General features: G+C 47.0%; 1 protein-coding gene across 2 annotated transcripts; it reads left to right on the forward strand.

Moving 5' to 3' along the window:
- LPAR5 (lysophosphatidic acid receptor 5) lies at positions 1-15,224 on the forward strand. 2 transcript variants are annotated; one of them, XR_010612111.1, is made up of 3 exons: positions 1-501; positions 7,475-9,177; positions 12,981-15,083. XR_010612111.1 is itself a non-coding variant. In XM_065676273.1 (2 exons), the coding sequence occupies exon 2, from the start codon at positions 7,796-7,798 to the stop codon at positions 8,906-8,908; it is 1,113 nt and encodes a 370-aa protein (XP_065532345.1). In that variant the 5' UTR covers positions 1-501; positions 7,475-7,795; the 3' UTR covers positions 8,909-15,224. The 2 variants fall into 2 exon arrangements, 1 of the variants encoding a protein (XP_065532345.1); XM_065676273.1 differs by having other exon boundaries at positions 7,475-15,224.
- Positions 15,225-19,945: the final 4,721 nt, after the last annotated feature.

Raw genomic sequence — 19,945 nt, forward strand, 5'->3', positions numbered from 1 at the left:
CTTCCTGTCTTTCACTTCTACCTCCTGTTTAGCACTGTTCTGGTGAGGGGGATGTTTTAGTTTTCCCTTGTCAGTCCTGGGGGCGGCTGAGTTAGCATGGGAGCAAAGGCAAGCAAGTATTTGGCACTATGACCCTGGGCAGGTCTCCTCAGTTGCAAGGACGTCCGGGTATTGCTTCTTTCATGATTACGTTTGTTTTCATAGGATGGGTTTTATCTTAATCAGCTTTGGGTAGCAAGGTTCATTCTCTGTGGGCAGCCAGAAGTGCATCAGGAAGTGAGAAAGGAGTGGAGATGAGCTGCAGCATGACAGATGTAGAACTAGATATGGTGAGGTAGAAGATGGCTGTGATTGGGATGAACAAGTAGGCAAGGAGCCTGCCTGCTCCTGTTTTGATTCCAGCTGCTTTCAGTTCTGGTGCCTGGATCAACAGCTCTGCAGCAACAGCAGTCGCTATCGAGCAAGCCTGCGTGCACCTTTGGCTCTCCACCAGCAACAGAGGTAAGTGAGATGGATACACCTGGAGAGCTGGGTGGTGTGGGGGCACCGGGCACTGGTCCCCATAAGAAGCTGCACATGTGTTGCCGGACCTGACAATGGGGCCCTTGGGGAACCCTCTACACCTCTTTCAGTTGCCTAGTGAACCTAGAAGTGCAAGGGAAGTCGCAGTATTTACTCAGAGGATCCTGGTTTTATGATCCTGTGATACTAAAAGCATGGGCAGACTGCAGAGCTTACTTGTCAAAGTGCCCACTATGGAAGTCCTGTTCCATGGGGCCCTCAGGAGATGAAGGGGGATGACACCTCTAGGGAATAGGCAGTAGAAGTGTGACCAGACCTCATGAGTTAAATATGGACGTCTCAGCTTTGATGTCATCTATCTCTCATTAAAAAACAGACATCCAAAGTCTTGAACATCTTCACAGTTCTAATCATCACAATAAATCATCACAATAATCTAACATCTTGGTTAGAAAAAAAAGGTGAAAAGTGGGGCTTAAATATCACTCACAGCAGATAAAAAGCATCCGCATTTATGATAAGTTGTACCTTCAATTTCTAAAGCAAAGTTGGGTGGTTTTGAGGTTCGGTGCACTTTTGTTATTTCCTTTTGATTTCAGATTTACTAAGCAAGATCGTGCAGTTTGTGCTTTCAGCTGCTCTGCTCTGCACCCCAGTGCCACATTCTCTGTCTGCATCCCCAGGGCAGGCCCAGAGAGGTCCAGGGTTTAAAACACAAGTCACTCTCAGAAACAGTGACCTTGTGGCATGCTCAGCAAGCTTTTTCTTGCTGTCTTTTTCCGCCTCGTTTCTCAGCCCTGTATGTAACCCTCTGTCCCACCATGCTGTGCTTTCGGTGCAGTGCCTATCGGCGAGATAGTATCAGGAGAAAAGAAGCCCAGGCCCATACAATGAGATGGCATGCACACATCACCTCAGGGCACGCTGCCTGTTCTGGCTCCTGTATGCAAGTACAGTAGGGGTGGGTGAGTGTGTGCTCACCCAAATCCCCATGGGTTTTGCATGCCCTGTGGGGTCTCCAGGCCTACCACCTCTTTTGCTGCCTCTGGAGAGAGATGCTCACCTTGGGCCCGATCTCTGGCTTGTCCCAGTCCAGCACCCCACACCAGCCAGGGGCCTGGGCAGCTCCCGAGCACCATGAGGAGGCACATAGAATCGAATCACAGAATAGTTAGGGTTGGAAAGGACCTTAAGATCATCTAGTTCCATCCCCCTGACATGGCTGTTGCTCAAGTGGGGTGGCCACAAGAGGAGAGATGTGGGAGGGGAGGACAGTCCATTCTTTTCAGCTATGGTTTTGGGGTTGTCCGACCACCTTCCAGCATCACATTCTCCTCTTCCATCACACAGCAGCAGCAGCCGACATTGCCCCCATCTCACACCTATACCAGCACCTCTTCCTCCCGCAGTGGTGTTTTTCCTTCCTTCTTGTTTCTGCAGCTTCTCCTCCCCTGCAGCAGTTGCTCAGAGGTGTATGTGTGTCTGTGTGCACACAGGTGCACAAGTACGTGTCGTGTCTATGTCATTCCCCCTGTCCCCTCTCCCAGGGCAAGAATATTGGCAGCAAATTCATTTTCTACCTAAAACCAGAAACAAACATCTGCCTAGATAGGATCTGTAAGTTTGAATTGCTCTTTTCTGTCCCTGCTGGCAAAAAGACCATGGTCTTAGCAAATGGCCTTCAGGGGCTTACATTGGTCTTCATTAAGAGGCAAAAAGATGCTTCCTCCAACTTCTGGGCCACATAAGGTCAGTCACCAAACAGAAAGTTCCCTCAGGATCTCAAGTCAGCATCTCATCATGAAGAGGAGGATTGTGGTACCATTGCCTCCTTACACAGTTTTTGACTCGAGTCCCCTCAGCAGCTTTCATGTAGAGCAATGAGTACTTGAGGTTCTTTTAGAGACAGACACAAAGAACATGGCCTGTGTCTCTCACACATTAACCAACAAGGATAATCCAACCAGTTGCAGCTCCCTGATACCAACCTGCTTTACACTTAGCTTTCCTTTTCAGTGAAGGAATCACAGATTCACAGTCTGGTTTGGGTTGAAAAGGACCTTAAAGCTCATCCAGTTGCAACCCCCTGCCACAGGCAGGGACACCTTCCACTAGACCAGGTTGCTCCAAGCCCCTGTGTCCAGCCTGGCCTTGAGCACTGCCAGGGATGGGGCAGCCACAGCTTCTCTGGGCACCCTGTGCCAGCGCCTCAGCACCGTCACAGGGAAGGGCTTCTGCCTAAGATCTCCTCTCAATCTCACCTCTCTTTCAGCTTAAAGAAGTTACCTTTTAGGGGTAAAGGGGCAGTCGAAACAGTACCTGCAGAGCTGTGCGGAGAAATGCTTTGTTCCCACAGCTTCATCTTTCCAAAGACCGCATATGTACACATCTCATTTCAGGTCTCTAAGTTCTTGACTATGGCATCCATTATGTCAAATGTGAGACTCTCAGCTTAGCGTCAGTAACACCACCATAGAGGATTCTTACTTCGGTGCTTAAATCCACCCACCAACAAAAAAAATCCCTTTGAAAACCCCAGTCTATTTTCTGCTCTCAGTGATCTTTGCTGCCAGTTTAGAACACTGCTGCTTGGGCTCATATGTAAGGAAAGACCACTCAGAAAACAGAGAAAAGGTGATGGTGGGCAAAACACTGAACAGATTTCTTGTGCTGGTGTTCATGGCAGGAAAGCCTGAGAGATTTCCACAGCCAAAACTGTCTCTTAACTCCTTTAATCAAAGGGTGTTCTCTGATCGGATGGTGGTAGGGATGGCCGTGGAGCAGCACGATGAGCTAAGCAGTGTCTGAAACCCCATAGCTCCTACCCCAGAGGTCAGAAAGCAGCTGAAGGGTGGATGACCTCGCTAACTGTGGTGTAAAAACATTTGCCTAAAACTGCTTTTAAAGGCTCACTTGCAGACACACTTTGAGAAAAGGCTCTTGAGGGATTTCAGACCAGGGAGCTTGATGTCTGTGCTGAACAAATTATAAGCTATAATAAAGGAGAAAAATCAATTGCCATGCAGTCACATCTAATTACTGGGGAAGAGTCATTATAGCTTTTATAAAGACATGCTGTGTTTCACAGTCCTTCTTTGAGGGAGCCAACAAGCACATGAAGAGTTGCCCATGTGAATTTCCAAAAGGGCTTTCCACCAATGGTGCTTAAAGAAACTGAAGTAAAAGGTGCCTACCTGGATAAAAAGTGCCTACAAGATAGGACAGAGAATGAAGGCAGATGCTTGGTTTTCACAGTGGAGTTGTAAGACACCAGTGCTGGGGCTTGCACTGTTTAACTTATTCACCAGGATGAATAATAATAAAATAACAAATATATTGGAGAAATAAGATTATTCAGGTTAGAAAAGATGAGGCTTGGCTACGAAGAACTGCAGAGGTTAAGAGCAGTGTGAGTGAGTGGCCTTAAAATACCATCATCTAGTCAGGGATGAGAAAAGACAATCTGAACTGACCATTGCCCTTTGCAAGTGAGATCTACGCCTACTCAATTCAACTCATCAACACTGTGTATCCTTTGAGCACTCCACCACAGGGCTCACAAAGGCAGTAGCAGAAGTGGAAAGGTGCTGAGAAGGGCAACAAGGATGCTCAAAAGAACAGAACGGCTCCTCTGTGAGGAACAACTGTGAAGACAAGGACCCTTTAACCTCAAGAAACCAAACCAAAACCCAAAACAAAACAAAAAGAAGTTATTGAAGGGAACATGGCAGACACATATAAAACCATCCGTGATAAGGTGAAGGGACATCTTTACCACAGTCTGTTCCAGCACTAAAACGAGGAACTGAATCTAGCAGGTGGTGATTCAAATAATAGTACACAAAAGTGGTTCTTCACCTGAGATGCAATTAAGCTTTGGAACTCCTTGGCACTGGATGTTGTAGATGGTAAATCTTACACTGACTTTTCTTTTCACTTAAAATTATGAAAGAAAAGTTCCCTCTCAAGTTCTTTATTGAATACCTCCTCTTGAAGAGCTTGTCTGTTGAGACAAGTCACCTCCACCTGACACCCGGCTGGTCTGGGCACACAAGTTAGAGCAGGTTACGATCTCTCTCGAAGACTCAGTCTCCCTCACTTTATCTCAGTCAAAATCCTTGAGATTTGTTAAGACATTTAATAATTTCACTTGAAACCAACATTCTTGCACATTTGCCTTGTCTTTGCTGGGTTATTTTACACTTTAAACTTAAGCAAGTCTTCACACAAAGTTTTCATCCACCAAGAAGGGTGAAATCCACCCAGATATAGCTTGACAAACCAATAGAAGTTCCTCTAAGGATCCTGTCATGGTGGTGGACCTGCCCAGCAACACAAAACGATGGGCAATTTGATAGCTCTCTGCTCTCTCATATTAGACTTCCATTTTTATCATTTAACATATTGTTGCCAGGATGAATCTTTTCCTACCTATGAGGTTAGCCCACACTTATGTCTTTAATAGGTCCTCCCTCTAGATCTGTACATTGCCCCACAATGCCATCCAGAAGTTCTGACGTGCTTGTCATGGCTGACAAGTTGCCGACTAGCTTCCTCTTCCAGTAATATCAACCTTATGTAAAGATTTCCTCTAGACAGGAAATTCTACTTTCCTTTTGAAGTGAATCACAATCTATGGGGGCTCTGTGAGGGAGCCCCTATCTAACCCCTGCAAACAGCTGTGGGGAAACTGCGTCATACTTACCAACCCCTACTCCACTGTGACAGCTTTGAGAGCAGATGTCTGGGTTTAGGATCATAGAATAATTAAGACAGTCTCTAGCCTAATTAAGACTAGTCTCTAGTCTCTAGGGGCAGCTATGAGATCGGACGAGGTTACTCCGGACTTTACAGAGTCTGGTCTTGAAAACTTCCAAGGATGGAGACTCCACACCCTCTCTATGAAATCTGTCGCGATGCCTGATTGTACCCACAATGAAAACTGTCCTATATCCAGTCTGAATCACTGTTACTTCAGTTTATGTCCATTCCTCTTGTTCCCCTGCAAAGCCTTACTGTGAGCAGCTAACTCTGTCCTCTTTCAGTACTGTGGTGGGTTAACCTTGGCTGCTCTGTCACTTCCCTCCTGAAAAGGACAGGGGAGAAAAATAGAGCAAAAGATTCACAGAATAAGTACAGGGATATTGCTCAGCAAATACTGTCAAAGGCAAAACTGACACAACTGGGGGAAATGAGTTTAATTTATTAGCAATCAAATCACAATAGGATAATAAGAAGTAAAACCAAATCTTAAAACATCTTCCCCCCTACTCCCTTCTTCCTGGGCTCAACTTTACTCCCGATTTTCTCTGCCTCCTGCCCCCCAGCAGCACAGGGGGCTGTGGAATAAGGGTTGTGGTCAGTTCATCACAGGTTGTCTCTGTTGCTCCTCCCTCCTCAGGGGAGGACTCCTCACACTCTTCCTCTGCTCCAGCGTGGGGTCCCTCGCACAGGAGACAGTTCTCCACTAACTTCTCCTACATGAGTCTTTCCCACAGGCTGCAGTTCTTCATGAACTGCTCCAGTGTGGGTCTCTTCCATTGGGTGCATCCTTCAGGAACAGGCTGCTCCAGCGTGGGTTCCCTGTGGGGTCACAACTCCTGCCACCAAACCCGCTCCAGTGTGGGCTCCTCTCCCCATGGGACCACAGGTCCTGCCAGGAGCTGCTTCAGCACAGGCTTCCCACAGGTCACAGACTCCTTTGGGCATCCCTTTGCTCTACTATGGACCTCCATGGGTTGCAGGGGGATATCTGCTCCAGCATGGACGTCGATGGGCTGCAAGGGTACAACCTGCCTCACTATGGTCTGCACCATGGGCTTCAGGGGAATCTCTGCTCCAGTGCCTGGAGCAGCTCCTGCCCTCCTCCTTCACTGACCTGGGTGACTGCGGAGCTGTTGCTCTCACACATTCCCACTCCTCTGCTCTGGCTGCAACTGCTGCCATGCAGCAACTTGTCCCCTTCTTAAATAGGTTATCCCAGAGGAGATACCAGCATCACTGATGGGCTCAGCCTTGGTCAGCAGCAGGCCTTTCTTGGATCCAGCAGGCACTGGCTCTATCAGACACAGGGGAAGCTTCCAGCAGCTTCTCACAGAAGCCAACCATGTCTCCAAAACCTTGCCAGGCAAGCCCAGTATAGGATATACATCATACAGCCTGGAGCTTTCCCTTCTCCAGCTCAGTTCCCTCAGCATCTCCTCATGGGGCAAGTTCTCCAGCCTCCAGACCACTGAATCCCACAGCCTATCCTTCCTTACTGTGTGTTCCCTTACCTGGTTGCGCTGTGTTTGTGGGACATGGACCGCAATATGCTTTACCATGCTGTAAGTCAGAAAACGTGCTGAGGACATGCAATCCAAATAAGCACCACTGGTCCCATGCAAGCAAGGAGCTATAGGAATATAAACGATGTAAGGAGCTCCAACTAGCTGGGACTCAGTTTTGTGTGGGTTGTTTAACCTAGGAAAAGGAGCTAGGATGGAGTCAAGTCTAAGTCAAGTCTTTTTATCTGCCACGGATGTACAGATGTGCAAAGTCCTGTTTCTCTGATATAAAAGAGTTCTTACTTTCATTTCCTTCCAGTCAGTGTTTTCCCCTCAAAATGCCTGCTCTCTTCTTTTTCTTTCTCTTTCTCTTTCTGGACCTGTGTTGACTATTCCTCATACGCTCTTGTGCCATCCCTTTCTTGTATACACGTGCCCTCAGCAGTGATCAAAGAAAGCAAAGTGCATTTCCTGAGGCTGAGGAATAACTGATTCTGTATAACAATTACCTTCTCTGTGCTCTGGCTTCTTCTGCCATATAATTACTTACTTCTCTATTGTCTGTTTTTCTTAGTGTTCTGGTTTCTTTGTGAGCTCTTGCTGCAGAAGCCACCGTGATTTTAACATTTCAAGAGACTTCCTCCTGTAACTTAAAATCTTCTGTCTTGGTCTTCCACTCTGACCAGGAGCTGTGCTGACAACTGGCAATGACCCTCCACCGCATCAGAATCCCCATAAGCACTGGAAAGAATTGCTGAATTTGAGGTAGAAGCTGACTCTAGGTGACTACATTACCATCCCTGCTAGATGACCACAGAGCAGTAATCCAAAGCAGACTGGATGAAAGAGAGATGTGCCCATCTACCTCCCAGCTGCAGATAAGGGGAATGATCGGCCTGTGGCTTCTTAGAGGGGAATGACTTCTCTCAGAGCTTTTCTTTGTGCCTCCTTAGCCCACCAGCAGGCTCAGCCACCTCAGCATCACCCTCCTCTGATCCCCGCTTGGCATGTCAGCTTCCAATGCATCTCAGACATGCAAGGATTACACTTTCAACCACCACCTGCTCCTGCCTGGCTACATCCTGATATTCATGACAGGTTTGACGCTGAATGTGACGGCCCTATGGATATTCATCCGCTACCTGCGCCTGAAGTCCGTAGTCATGATCTACATGTTCAACTTGGCCATGAGCGACCTCACCTTCACACTCCCTCTGCCACTGCGACTCTACTACTATTTTAACCACCACTGGCCCTTTGGTAACACTCTGTGCCAGGTCTCTGGCTCTGTCTTCCAGATCAACATGTATGGTAGCTGCCTCTTCCTCATGTGCATCAATCTGGATCGCTATGCTGCCATTGTTCACCCACTTCGTTGGCGGCACCTGCGGCGCCCCAAGGTGGCCAAGCTCCTTTGCCTGATTGTCTGGGTTGTGATCTTCACAGGCTCCATCCCCACAGCTATAGTCCACAAGCAAAACCACTGTGAGGTACAGAACAAGACCATTTATCTGTGCTTTGAAAGCTTTAGTGACAACATGTGGCAGAACAACCTCTTCCCCCTAGTTGTCCTGGCTGAAATCTTGGGGTTTCTCTTGCCTCTCAGCTCTGTGACATACTGCTCGATTCGGATCTTTCAAGAGCTCTACCGGAACAGCCAGACAAAGACCCTGAGACAGCAGAAGACGGTCCGACTCCTGTTGGTCAATCTGGTCATCTTCATCATCTGCTTTGTGCCTTACAACACTACCCTGGCAATCTATGGGATGATGAAGGCCCGGGTGATTAAGGTTGAGAAAGAAACACAGGCCTCTGTCCGCCAAGTGTTAATTACAACAATGCTGTTGGCCAGCATGAATTGCACACTGGACCCCTTGATCTACTACTTCAGTACTGAGGGTTTCCGTAACACCTTTAAGAAACTGCGGCGGGGCCAAGCCTGGGACTCAGAAACAATGGTGCTTAAGAATCAGGTTGTGGAGCATAAGCCACCCCAAGACCATGCTGTCTCAAAAGTAAAGCAGTTCCCAACTGAAAACTTCATCCATCCCAATGAATCTTTGCCATCACTTCCTACTGCAGTATTTTTGAATGGCCCTATTGAGGACTCAGAAATATAAGCACGGAAAGGTCACACCATTGCAGAGTCACCCTTTCATTGATTACAGCTCAGGTAGCTTAGCAAACTGTTTGAGGGAGCACGGCAGACTGTATGCGGGTGAAGCTGATGATACAAAACTGAAGGATGAAGGGCTGTTTTGAATAAACAGAGATGTCTTGGTGACATGGTCTCACCTCACTCTTTTGGTACAGGAAACAAGGGGACAAGGACTTGAAACAAACCAAGTATGCTTCATTTTGAGTCTTAAGTCCAGCTTGGAGCACCTAAGTAAGTGTCTTAATTTTCCAGAAGAGATGAAACATTTAGTAACCCTTGCTGGGGTCAAGGAGGACAGTTGAGTGTTTAGTGCTCTTGCAGAAAACAGGTTCCTAATTGTACAGTAAGTCACAAGCCTTAGCAAAGCAACCTTTAGGAGGTATGTCAAATGTGCTTGTGCAGCCGTACACACACATGCAGCACAATGGCTATACATTTTCCTAAAGCAAAATGGCTTGGGAAACACTAGCATACTTAAAAATACACCCAACATCCATAATGACCTCAGAAAAAAAGAGAGGATACCAATACTGTTGTCATCTGTGAAGCTCACACTGACATTAGGGCTTTGCACTTTCTTGTTGCTCGGACACAGGGTAATTGATTTCAGGTCTGAGTGATTTTCGCTGTTAAAAAGAAATGATGTCACAGAATGAGGCTGCGGCGCAATGTATTTGCTTGCACTGTTTGTACATGCTTCTTCAGCCCTCGCTCCATGTGAAAGCCCCATAAATCTTCCCAGAAGAGAGATCCAGCTGTACACAGGCAGTGCCAGAAACCTGTTATTCACTCCTGCTAGTGAACAGGGCAGTCGCCTTTACACTTGCATTGTAAAACAGCTTCTCTGTGGCTTCTAGCAAGGACTCAGGCTACCCCTGTTAAAGGAAAGGGCAGGGAAAATGACATGAAATGCAGTTCAGGGTGAAGTCCTGGTTCTTAGACTTCTAAATTAGCAATGATTCTTATTTCAGTGCCCTACCTCATAACTGCTGTGCTATGTATTGCAATGCATCACAGTTTTGTGCTACAAAATACAGTTTAAGGGACACAGCGTTTTAAATCCATCTTTCCAGTCTCCCTTGAAGACGCTTCTACAGGCGACTGTAGAAGCAGGTCTTCAAAAAGACCTATAGAAGATGATAAACCTCTCTGCACAGAGATTGCTGTGCCACAGGCTGCCCTGGGAGACATATGCCCTGGGTATGCAAGCTCCATCCCCTTTCTGAGACTTGCAGCCAGCCAACCAGCCTTGAAATATATCTGCAGATGAAGGACATTTAATAGTGTCTGAGAGATGCAGTGAGGGAGGTGGAGGAGGGCTTGCAGGGCAGGAGGTATTTCTATTTTGAAAACTCAAGACTACCATGTGAATGTGAATCATTTGTGACATAGTACAGCTAGAGAGGAAAGAGAGCTGTGTGCGCATCTTCTGCTAGGGTCTGATGTTACCCTTTTGTTCTGTGATTTATGGGGTAGCGAAGTGATACTACAGTAGCTGCACTGATGCCCATTTCCACCTCTTCCTCTGCTTTCCTCTTTCCTGCCTTCCTCTTTCCTAGATCCCTTTCCTTGTCCCTCTTCCTCTGGTCCTTTTTCCCTTCCCCAGATCTAACCTGCCATGTACCTAAGCATCAGTACAATGCCTTCACTGCTATGTTTTCTTCCCTGCCCAGAGAAACTCTTTTTTTTCCTTTCCTTTTATCTTGGCTACAGCACTGTCATAAATTCATACGAAGATTTGGGTTGGAAGGGACCTCTGGAGGTCTCTACCTGCACCCCCTGCTCACAGCAGGTTGCTGGGTGCAGTGAGGGCTGGATGCCCCCCAAAAGAACAGCAGCTAAGAGCCAGGAATGGTAAGAAGGCAGGCAGAGGGAGAGGCTTTCACAGCAAGGGTAAGCACGCAAGCAACATGAGCAAGGCAAGTACAGTGACGACAGCCGGGTTCATCAGAGAATCCAGATCTCCAGACAAGCCTGTGGTGACGAGGCAGGTCCAAAGTCAAACTAAGAAGTCAAGTCAGCATCAGGATCATCTCTGGAGGCAGTACCCAGGGTGACCCACAGTCCAGTGATCGCTAGACAAGTCCATCCTGACAAAACAGGTCTCGGGTCAAGTCAGGCAGTTGATCCATCAGTCTGGATCGACAGAGTGCATGGTCAGGCACAGGCAAGACTGCTTGGGTAGGTTGCAAGGGCAAGAGCACCAGCTTAAAAGCAGCTCCTGGGGCAGGGGCCAGCCCTGGCTGGAGCTCCAGCAGAGCTTTCTGGAAACTCTCCCCAGAGTCACCAGAGGGAAGGGGCAGCCCTCAGCAGCACTGTCTCTGACCTGGACCCAGCTCACACTGCCAAAGCCCCAGGAGCAGGGAGGATGCACTCAGCACTCCAAGCTAGTTCAGGTTGCTCAGAGCCTTGCCCAGGTCTCCTCTGAGCACCTCCAAGGATGGAGGTTCCACAGCCTCTGGGGCGATTACAGCAGGGCTGAAACATGCCCTGGGGAAAGGTTTTCCCTAATGCTCAGCAGGAATCTCCCTTGCAAGCCATGATTGTTGCCTCTTGTGCTTTCTCAGGGCCACTGTGAGCAGACTCTGGCTCCATCTTCTCTTGGCAAGCTTGCCAAGTATGAATGAAATGTCAGGTGGCAGACACCACTCCTTTGGAAGAGGCTGCTCCTCTGCCAGAGTTTCAGCATCCTCCCCAAAACACAGTACCAAACTTCTCAAAAAGAACATCAGAAAACATAATCTTTTCTTACAGTTTCAGTCCTGAAAATAGTGAAACTATTTTTACCTGGAACATTTTATAAATATTCCACTTCCAGCCGAGGAAATTTTAGCTCAAATATTTTGACAAAATTATGAACAACTGAAAAGCTGATCTCTTAATGAATCCCATGAAGCAGTTTAACAATAAAGGGGGCTGCTGATCATGCTACACCCAGCAGAAAAGCTCCCGACTTCAGGGTTCTGAAACCTTTCCTTAATTGTTATACATAGGCAATGGGGTGCCCGGTGTGGGATGTTGCGTTTTGTTCTTTGGGTTTTCAATCTGTTTCAGCTTGAATTGGTTTTGTTTCATTTTTGAGGATTCTAGTCAAATGTAATTGCTTTGGGTTCTGGATATGTTTCCTGTCTGACAGAGGGAACCAGTGTTAGGTAGGTCTCCTGCCTCTGCATTTTTGCCTTTGTTAGCCTGATTTTTTTATTCTGTCATGTGGTGATGAGAACATGCATGTACTGTCTCTCAGGGAAATGAGTCACCCTAGCCTGCTTTATAGCTTCTGTTTAATGATTATGTATAACAAAAAATCCAAGCAAACAAATCTGAAAGCCCTACACTATGATGGAGTCCAACAATACCAATTGCTACAGAATCGAACCACTTGAAAGCATGGAACAGGAACAAACTACGCAAAGCAATCATATTCAGTAAAGGAAAGCTAAATGGGAATATAAGCTCAGCAAAGCTTTTTCAACCCATGTAATTGACCCTCTACATCCTACTGTGGTAATTCCTGAATTAGTATTCTTGCTAAGAATGTCAGGGGTAAAAGATGCCATTTGCTGCTTCCCTGCACTTCATGTCATTCACTGATGTGAACATTAAACAAATGTCTTCTTATCAAGTATGACTAAACAAGTGAAAGGTCAGAGAGATGGCAAAGGAGCACCGAATGCTTATTCTATATGGATCAGACAAGGTATCTGCAAAAATGCATAAATACATTCACATTTAAAGTCTTTTGACTTCCAGAAGAGACAAACAATCACTTTTGGAAATGGTTCCTTATCTGGATTATATAGAAACATTGTGACCATTAATCACGATCTGAAGTGAATTTTGTACTTTCTAGAAACCCACCGACACTCTGGGTTCTGTAAGTCAGCTTGAAAAGATGTTTCAGAAGTCCTAGAACAAGCCAGACATAATCTTCAAACCCTTTTTACTACTGCTTGTATGCCTTCCACTACGCACTGGCTGTACGCCTCTCACCGCTTGATGTATCCCTCCAACAAAACATGTATTTTGTATTACAGACGCCCCGAGCAACTTAAGCAGTGCCTGCTTTGAGCTTGGGAGGACGTCCCCCTGCCTCTGCTCCCCCTCCTTCCCTCCCACCCCGAAGTCGCTGGGAGTTGAAACAGATGTCCTCCAGAGGTCCTTCCAACCTAAAGAACTGTGTGATTCTCTGACCTGGTGGTTTAGATGCTGATTTACCATCCCAAGCATTTTTTCAGCTCCTTCATTATCAGTCCCTCTTAAAGCTGTTCTTGCTTGGATTGCGCTTTGCGTATCCAGCCTGCCTTCCAGCTGCAGCTGGAGTCCTTGATCCTGCGGATCCTGTGGCTGACAGCGTTAAGTCTAAGCTTTATGTTTCATGAGTTCCTTTTGAAGCCTTTCTTTCAAACTCTTGTATTCTGCAATGCTAACAGAATCTCGGCAGAGGCCAGGCTGTCACTGTGCTGGTACTGCTGTGCATCCTGCTGACCAAAATCGTCTCAGGGTTTCTTTGTGGTTTCCCACATTTCCATGTCATCCACTGTCTCTGCTCTTACAATCACAGATCAATTTGGATTTGGATCATTTTTTGTTTGGCTTGTGTGGTGCCTTGCAGAGGGAGATAGCTGTCTCTAAGGGCTCCCAAACAAGACAGGAAGAAATAGCATAATATCACTGAAGAACCTGCTCTGCTGTTAATTTTGTTAAAGGATATTTGGGAGTCTGGATGTACTAAAGCCAGACACGGCTATTACTGCTTTAACCTATTTTATTCAGATAGTAAGAGTGAGTAGGGAGAGGGGATCTAGTCTTCCTCCCTGCCCTGCAAATACTACACCTTGAAGCGCAGGCAGTCTCCACTTCAGTCCCTGAAATACAAGGGAACAAGAAAGTATTTTTCTCTAGGAGGGCAAGGGCTGGAAGGAAAGGATCAAACTTTTCCCCACAAAGTGATGATGAAAGACGTTTTCTGACTCTGAGAGGAAAAAAAATAGAAAGGAAAAAGAAGATAAAAACAGTACAGACATCATCGGGCTACAAAGCAACCTGTCACTGCATCAGGAATGGACTCAGACGGCAGGACCAAACCCTCAGCACAGTGTGACACCTGGAACAGCTTGTCCCAGCTTCAGAGGGATACCTGCAGGGTCTCAGCCTCTTCTTCTTTGCCCCCTTAGGAGCCTGTGCAGGTAAAACTCACCGAGCCAGATGTACCTAGGGCCGGCTGAAATGACAGCGAAGCTTTCACCCAAATTTCATTGCGACCAACATAACCGTTTGCTTTCTGATTTGGGTTGGTGGGGTTTATTTTTTAACCTGAGACAACAAAGGAACATCCAAACCCGACACAACACGCACACGGCCAAAGCCACCCGTCCCTGCGCGGCCGCGCACACCAGCGCAGCCCCACGGCGGTGGGTACCAAAGCGGGAAGGGTCCCCCCCAGGAGCTCGGCGGAAGGAGCCGGCTGCAGCCTTCATCTTCCTCACACACCCCTCCCCGCCAGGCTCCCCCGGGGCCGCTGCCGCCGGGAGGACGGCTCCGAGCCGGGAGGAGCGCTGCTGCTGCTGCTGCTGCTGCTCCAGCCCCACTCGCGCTCTCCGCGGCCAACAGCGGCCCCCGGCGGTGGCTGCCGCTCTTCGGAGCCGAACCGGAGGAGCCTCCAGCCGGCACACGGCCGAGGGGTGGCCATCCCCGGAGCCTCGGGGCGGGACTCCGGAGGGACCCTTCCTCTTGCAGCATCGGCCCCTCCGAGGTGTCCCGAGGCAAAGCAGCGGGGCCGGGGAGAGGTCACCCACCGGAGCACCCGAAAGAAGGAGGCCGTCGAGCCTTGGGGGCAGGTACCCGGTTAGGAAAAAGCAATTAAAATATAAATGGTAATAAAGAAAAGAAGATACAAAGCAGAAGGAATTAAAACTGCGAGGGCTTCTTCCCCAGGAGAGGGGAAGAAGGGGGGCTAATACTGTAGTCGAGGTAGCATCACCCCAGTACGGAGATGAATAATAGCGAAGCAACAACTACAAAAGAAAGCATTGGAAAGCAGTCTTGCCCATCACAGAGTTCTGAGCCTTCCGTGAGGGCTTGACCCTGTCAGAGCCTGGACGGTGCTGAACTCCCACATTCAGGGGGTGCTGCAATAGGAGAAAACACAGCTGGAAATGGTCTCGCAAGTGCACTTTGGGTTCAGAAATGCCGGAGTTAGTTTCCTCCTTGTGGACTCCTTGTGCCTAGGTGTCATGGTTGTCCTTGGTTACACAATAACAGATTGTTTTCTCCACCAAGTCCCTTCTTTGTTCTGTGTGTAGGAAGAACAGGGTGCTCAGAGAGAGAAAGAAAAAAAAAAAAAGTAGCTAGTTGATAGTTTCCCTTATTTTTCTTCCTTTTTCCCTCATGCTGTATACAAACCCATCAGGTATTTACTGCACATACCTGAACTCCATTCTGCAAACAGGGAGACTGTTCTGCTTCCCTGTAGTATTTACTATTGCTGCATCCAATGGCTTCATAAATCTGAATTAACTTCTTTCTCCAGAGGCCCATAAGCTGATATGGTATTATTACCATTCTATAGGCAAGGAAACTTAGTAGCTGAAATGTATGTTCCGAATTACTTTGGGTGTCACTTTTCGGAGTGCTCTATAGCACGTATGCATTCTTTGTGTTCTCTCACTGATTTCAGCCACAAACACAAGATCTAAGCAATCCTGCAAACCAAAGTCCCCAGCTGAGAGCCTTTATAAGAATGGGCACAGGAGCTCTAGCTTTCGGGGACAATTTGATGAGTGTGCTGATGCCCAGTATGACCTGGGGGCCCTGCGGCAGAGGCAGGGGCTGTGAAGGTGGTAGCAAGGGGTTCACAAACACGGTGTTACGAGTAGATGAGTTTTTTCAGATGCTTCTACGTCAGTGTGTGACATCTAGATAACGAGCAAGGGGAATTAGACGTTCTCATTGATGAGCATGCATTTGATATAATTAGCATTACAAAAAACCCGGTAGGACGATTTGCATAATTGCAGCGCTAAGTCCCGGTTATGGCCTATTCAGAGGGGACAGGGAGGTTAAACAAAAAAATAGCAGTGTTGGGGAAACATCCGGCTATGGCTTAGGGACAGCAGTCACTGCTATACAGCAGCTGGAAGCATTGCGGTGTGCCTGCAGAACTGGGCAGGGGGGGAAGGGGGCTACTCTGGGAGACTTGAATCTGGATCCTGGGAGAGACCTGCATCTGGGAGACCTACGGGATAAAGGATGCCCCATTAGCACTTGTGGATATTATTGGTGACAATATGTAAGCAAGGCAAGGATCAGCACTGCCACAAGCTGGCTTGGTCTTGGGGTGCCTTGCAATGGCCAGTGAGGTGTATGTTCTTGGCCTGGGAATCCGAGGTTGCCTTCTTGACCTGGTTGCTTAATTTGTGCATCTAGAGAGTAACCTGAATCACCAACAGGCATGCTTGGGGCTCCAAAAGGACCTTCCTCCAGAGGAGGGCAGTGGCATGAGGATTTAGTCTGGAAGAAACACAGTGACAGAAAAATACCAGTGAAATCTGGTATTATTACCCAGTTTATTACCCAGCCAGAGAGCCCATGGCTCTAGCCAATGGGAAAATGCCATCTTAGTTTAGGGGTAATAAAAATAAGAAATTTAGAAAGTAAAAGGTCAAGACAGACAAAAAGGTGACGTGGGTCATTCTGTCATTCTGCACTTTGTCTTTTCTAACGGTGAGGGAAAGGAAAGCCACTGGGTGAGACACCATGACTTACTGGAAAAGGAAGAATTAAATATAGGAGAAGCAATAGGAACACTCTCAGGCTACTTAATTTAGAAATGTTATTTACTGACTTTAGCTGCTTCAGAATAACTGCTAGTAGCAACATACTGTCAATCTGATAAGTATATCATGGCCACGGGCAGGTTGACATCAATGCTTCAAAGGGAAATGGTCAGACTCATCATCTGAGCTGTTCTTGAAGCTTGGGAGGGCTCTGTCATACATGCAATTCTCCATTTTGCTTTCTTCAAGCCTGATCCTGTGCTGCTGCTCTATTCCCTCCATGCTGTCCTTCCTCATGACATTTTCTAGACATGCAGTCTGAAAGTACTAAAGAAAACTACTCTCTTATAAAAACCTGAGGCGCTTTGCACCAAAACCATGATTCAGCTGGGAGAGCAGCTCCCCAGGGACACCAAAACATGGGATGAAGCTGATTGCGCCTGCCTTTCCACCACTTCTTTCTGTCCTTGGGTTGACTTCTGTACCTCTCTGGTAGGGGAGAATTTAAAGAATAATTTAAACCAATTCACCAATTTAAAGAATAATTTAAATCAAAGCAAAACGAAAATCAACTGTTCCCTGCTGGCTTGGGTTTAGCACAGAGATGGCGTTAGTGGTCCTAGGAAATAACCTCCTCAGTGCTGACGGTTTGATCCGGCTGAGCTTTGTACTGCTTTTCCTGCCGGTCTGGCTGAGCAGACTGGTGGGTGGGGATCTCAGTTTGACAGACAGCTCTTCCTCATGCAGCTTCTGGTAGCTGCCGAGTGCTGCGGAGGGTAGTTGTCCTGCTTTACGTTTCAGATTGCCAGGGTTGCCTGTGAGACATCAGACACCGCACTGCAACAAAGCCTGAAAAGAACAGGAAAGGCTCTGAGACCTGCTGGAGAAGGTGCTTGTGCTCATCACCAGAGGAACATTTTGAGATGCTGACAGCGCGGTGACCCTACCAATAACACACTATCTTCATAGCACTGTCTTTGTGCTTGGATGCCGGGGAAAATGTCCAGAACAGCCTTTTGTCTCAGCTCTTTGGCCTTGTGCCACAGTGACGGATGCTTTTAGAAGCTGAGATAGGGCTTTGCTTGTATCTGAACCTGCAGCCACTTAGAGCTTGCAGCTTCCCATTCTCACAAGTTGATACTCCTTGTCCTGCACCATACCTGCATCAAATACATCTCAAATTCCTTCCCCAGATAGATTAGGAAGTGATTCCTGGGCTATAATTTTGAAGAGAAAGCTGGTCAAGGGAAGTTAGCATCTCTTTCTTATATTCTGTTGCTTCCACAGCTTCTCGGGGGGGGGTGGGGGGGGGGAATGGGGAGTGGTGCAGAGAAGGACAAGAAAATAAAAATCTCAAGCATCCATAAAAAGGGGCAAATTACAATTACAAAAAGAAGGATTCCACTTGGCTGTACATGAAACTACTGCAGGGTAAACTGGAAACTTTGTTGGTAAGGTGCAGTGTCCCTGTTTTGTGTGGCTGGTAAAGTTTATTTGGCTGTTGATGAAATAACAGTTTAAAAGATGATAACACAAATACTTGAAGACCAGTTTTAACATCTGATGTTGTTGCTCCTATATGCAGGTCTGCAGGGCTTCTTAATGCCTTCCTTGTTTCTAGTTCAAGTCTATGTGAGTGCATCTGCCAGCAAACATACCAGGTGTTGTTATGAAGACAAAAACACATCTGGAACAGCACACCTTGTAGTTGGGTTTGTTAATCAAGGACTTTAAAAATGAGTCTTCATAAATGAATCTTCATTCATGTGGTTCAGTCTCCATGACATTACCAAGGAGTCTGGAAAGGGAGCAGATGAGGATGTGGGGACCAGGAGGGATGCTCTTTTGCCCGTAAGATGGTCACAGGATGTCATTTATCAGCTGGTGAAGAAAGCAGGTTTTTTTTTTAGGAGTAACATATGCTTTTTCATATGGAGAATGGCAGCTCAGAAGCTGCTGTAGAATCCCCTCCGTCATACTCTCTCTTTTTTTTCCTTCTCTCCCTTAGCTCTTCAAGTTAGCAGTGCTGCCAGCCCCAGCATTCCTGAATCATGACTCAGGAATGATGAGATGAAGGAACCTGAGGGTTTGCTTATGCCCCTAGAACAAGATCCATGCTGGTTCTTGCTTGGCCAGTTCTTTGCCCACCCTTCCGCCTCAAATCTCCTTGCTCAGTTATCTGGGTGCTCTTCCTGCTCTTTGGTCTATCACAGCTTGTTCTTTCCTATCTCCAGGAAAGGTTGTTACACCCTTCCCACCACTTTTAGCTCCCCTTTTCTCCTCATTTCGCTGGCTCCTTACTCCTCCTTTAACCACAGCTCCCAAGCCTAGTGTGCTGGTTGAACGTGCCCATCTTCCCTCTCTATAGGCCCTGCTTCTACTACAGCTATTAGTCTGGACCTTTTTTTAACCCTGTGTCCTCTGACTTTCAATCTAGTCATGTTTTTCACCCAGTCAAGGTTCTTTTCTCCCACTTTCACCCCTTCATTTTCCAGTAACTCCTGTCTTAATCCCCACACCAGTTCTAGTGCCGTTACGCTCCTTGCCCTCATCTATTCCCCGTGCTTTCCATCCCCCAGGGACTTAACTGTCCTCCTTGCACTGAGCTGCTTCTTCTTCACCGTGAGTAGTGTCACCCTGATGTGAGGACAGCTCTCCTTCATGCACATCAGCTTCCTCCAAAGCAGCCGGACTGGAGCTGTTCATAGTAAAGGGCTGTTCTTTTTAACATATAGTTTAATGGTCTAAACCAAAACATGTTTTCCTTTTTTTTTTTTTTCCTAAGTAAATTAAATGAAGCCATATTTTAAAAGAAAAGAATATATAAAAAATCAGATGTAGGCAGACAGCAAATGGAAAATTTCAGCTCCAATCATAAAAGTTAAAAGCCACTCAATGTTTTAGAGTGGGAATGCCCAGACAGCCTAATTCCAGCTCTGCTAAGTCTCTCCTTCCAAAAAGCTGCAGTTTGAACTTGTCACTCTGGGTTCAGTCACATCACTGTCTCTGGTAGCTTTAGAATAAGGCGGGAACACAGCATTTGCTTTGCCTTAGATCATGCCTTCTCAGAAGCTTTGTCTGAATTGTAAGGCAGATGGAGACATGACGTCTGATAGCTGGAAACCGTTACTTTACACTCAAAGCCTGCAATATTTCTGTGGGAAGAAAGAAGAGCAAACCTGGAACCTGGAGTTTTGCATATGGTTGGTCTATTAGCATTGTCA

Source organism: Lathamus discolor, chromosome 4 (genome assembly GCF_037157495.1).
Source record: "Lathamus discolor isolate bLatDis1 chromosome 4, bLatDis1.hap1, whole genome shotgun sequence".
In the NCBI taxonomy this organism is placed as follows: domain Eukaryota; kingdom Metazoa; phylum Chordata; class Aves; order Psittaciformes; family Psittacidae; genus Lathamus; species Lathamus discolor.

Bases quoted from the DNA above. Each gene is read 5' to 3' on its own strand.
- LPAR5 (XM_065676273.1), top strand. From the start codon at position 7,796: ATGTCAGCTTCCAATGCATCTCAGACATGCAAGGATTACACTTTCAAC.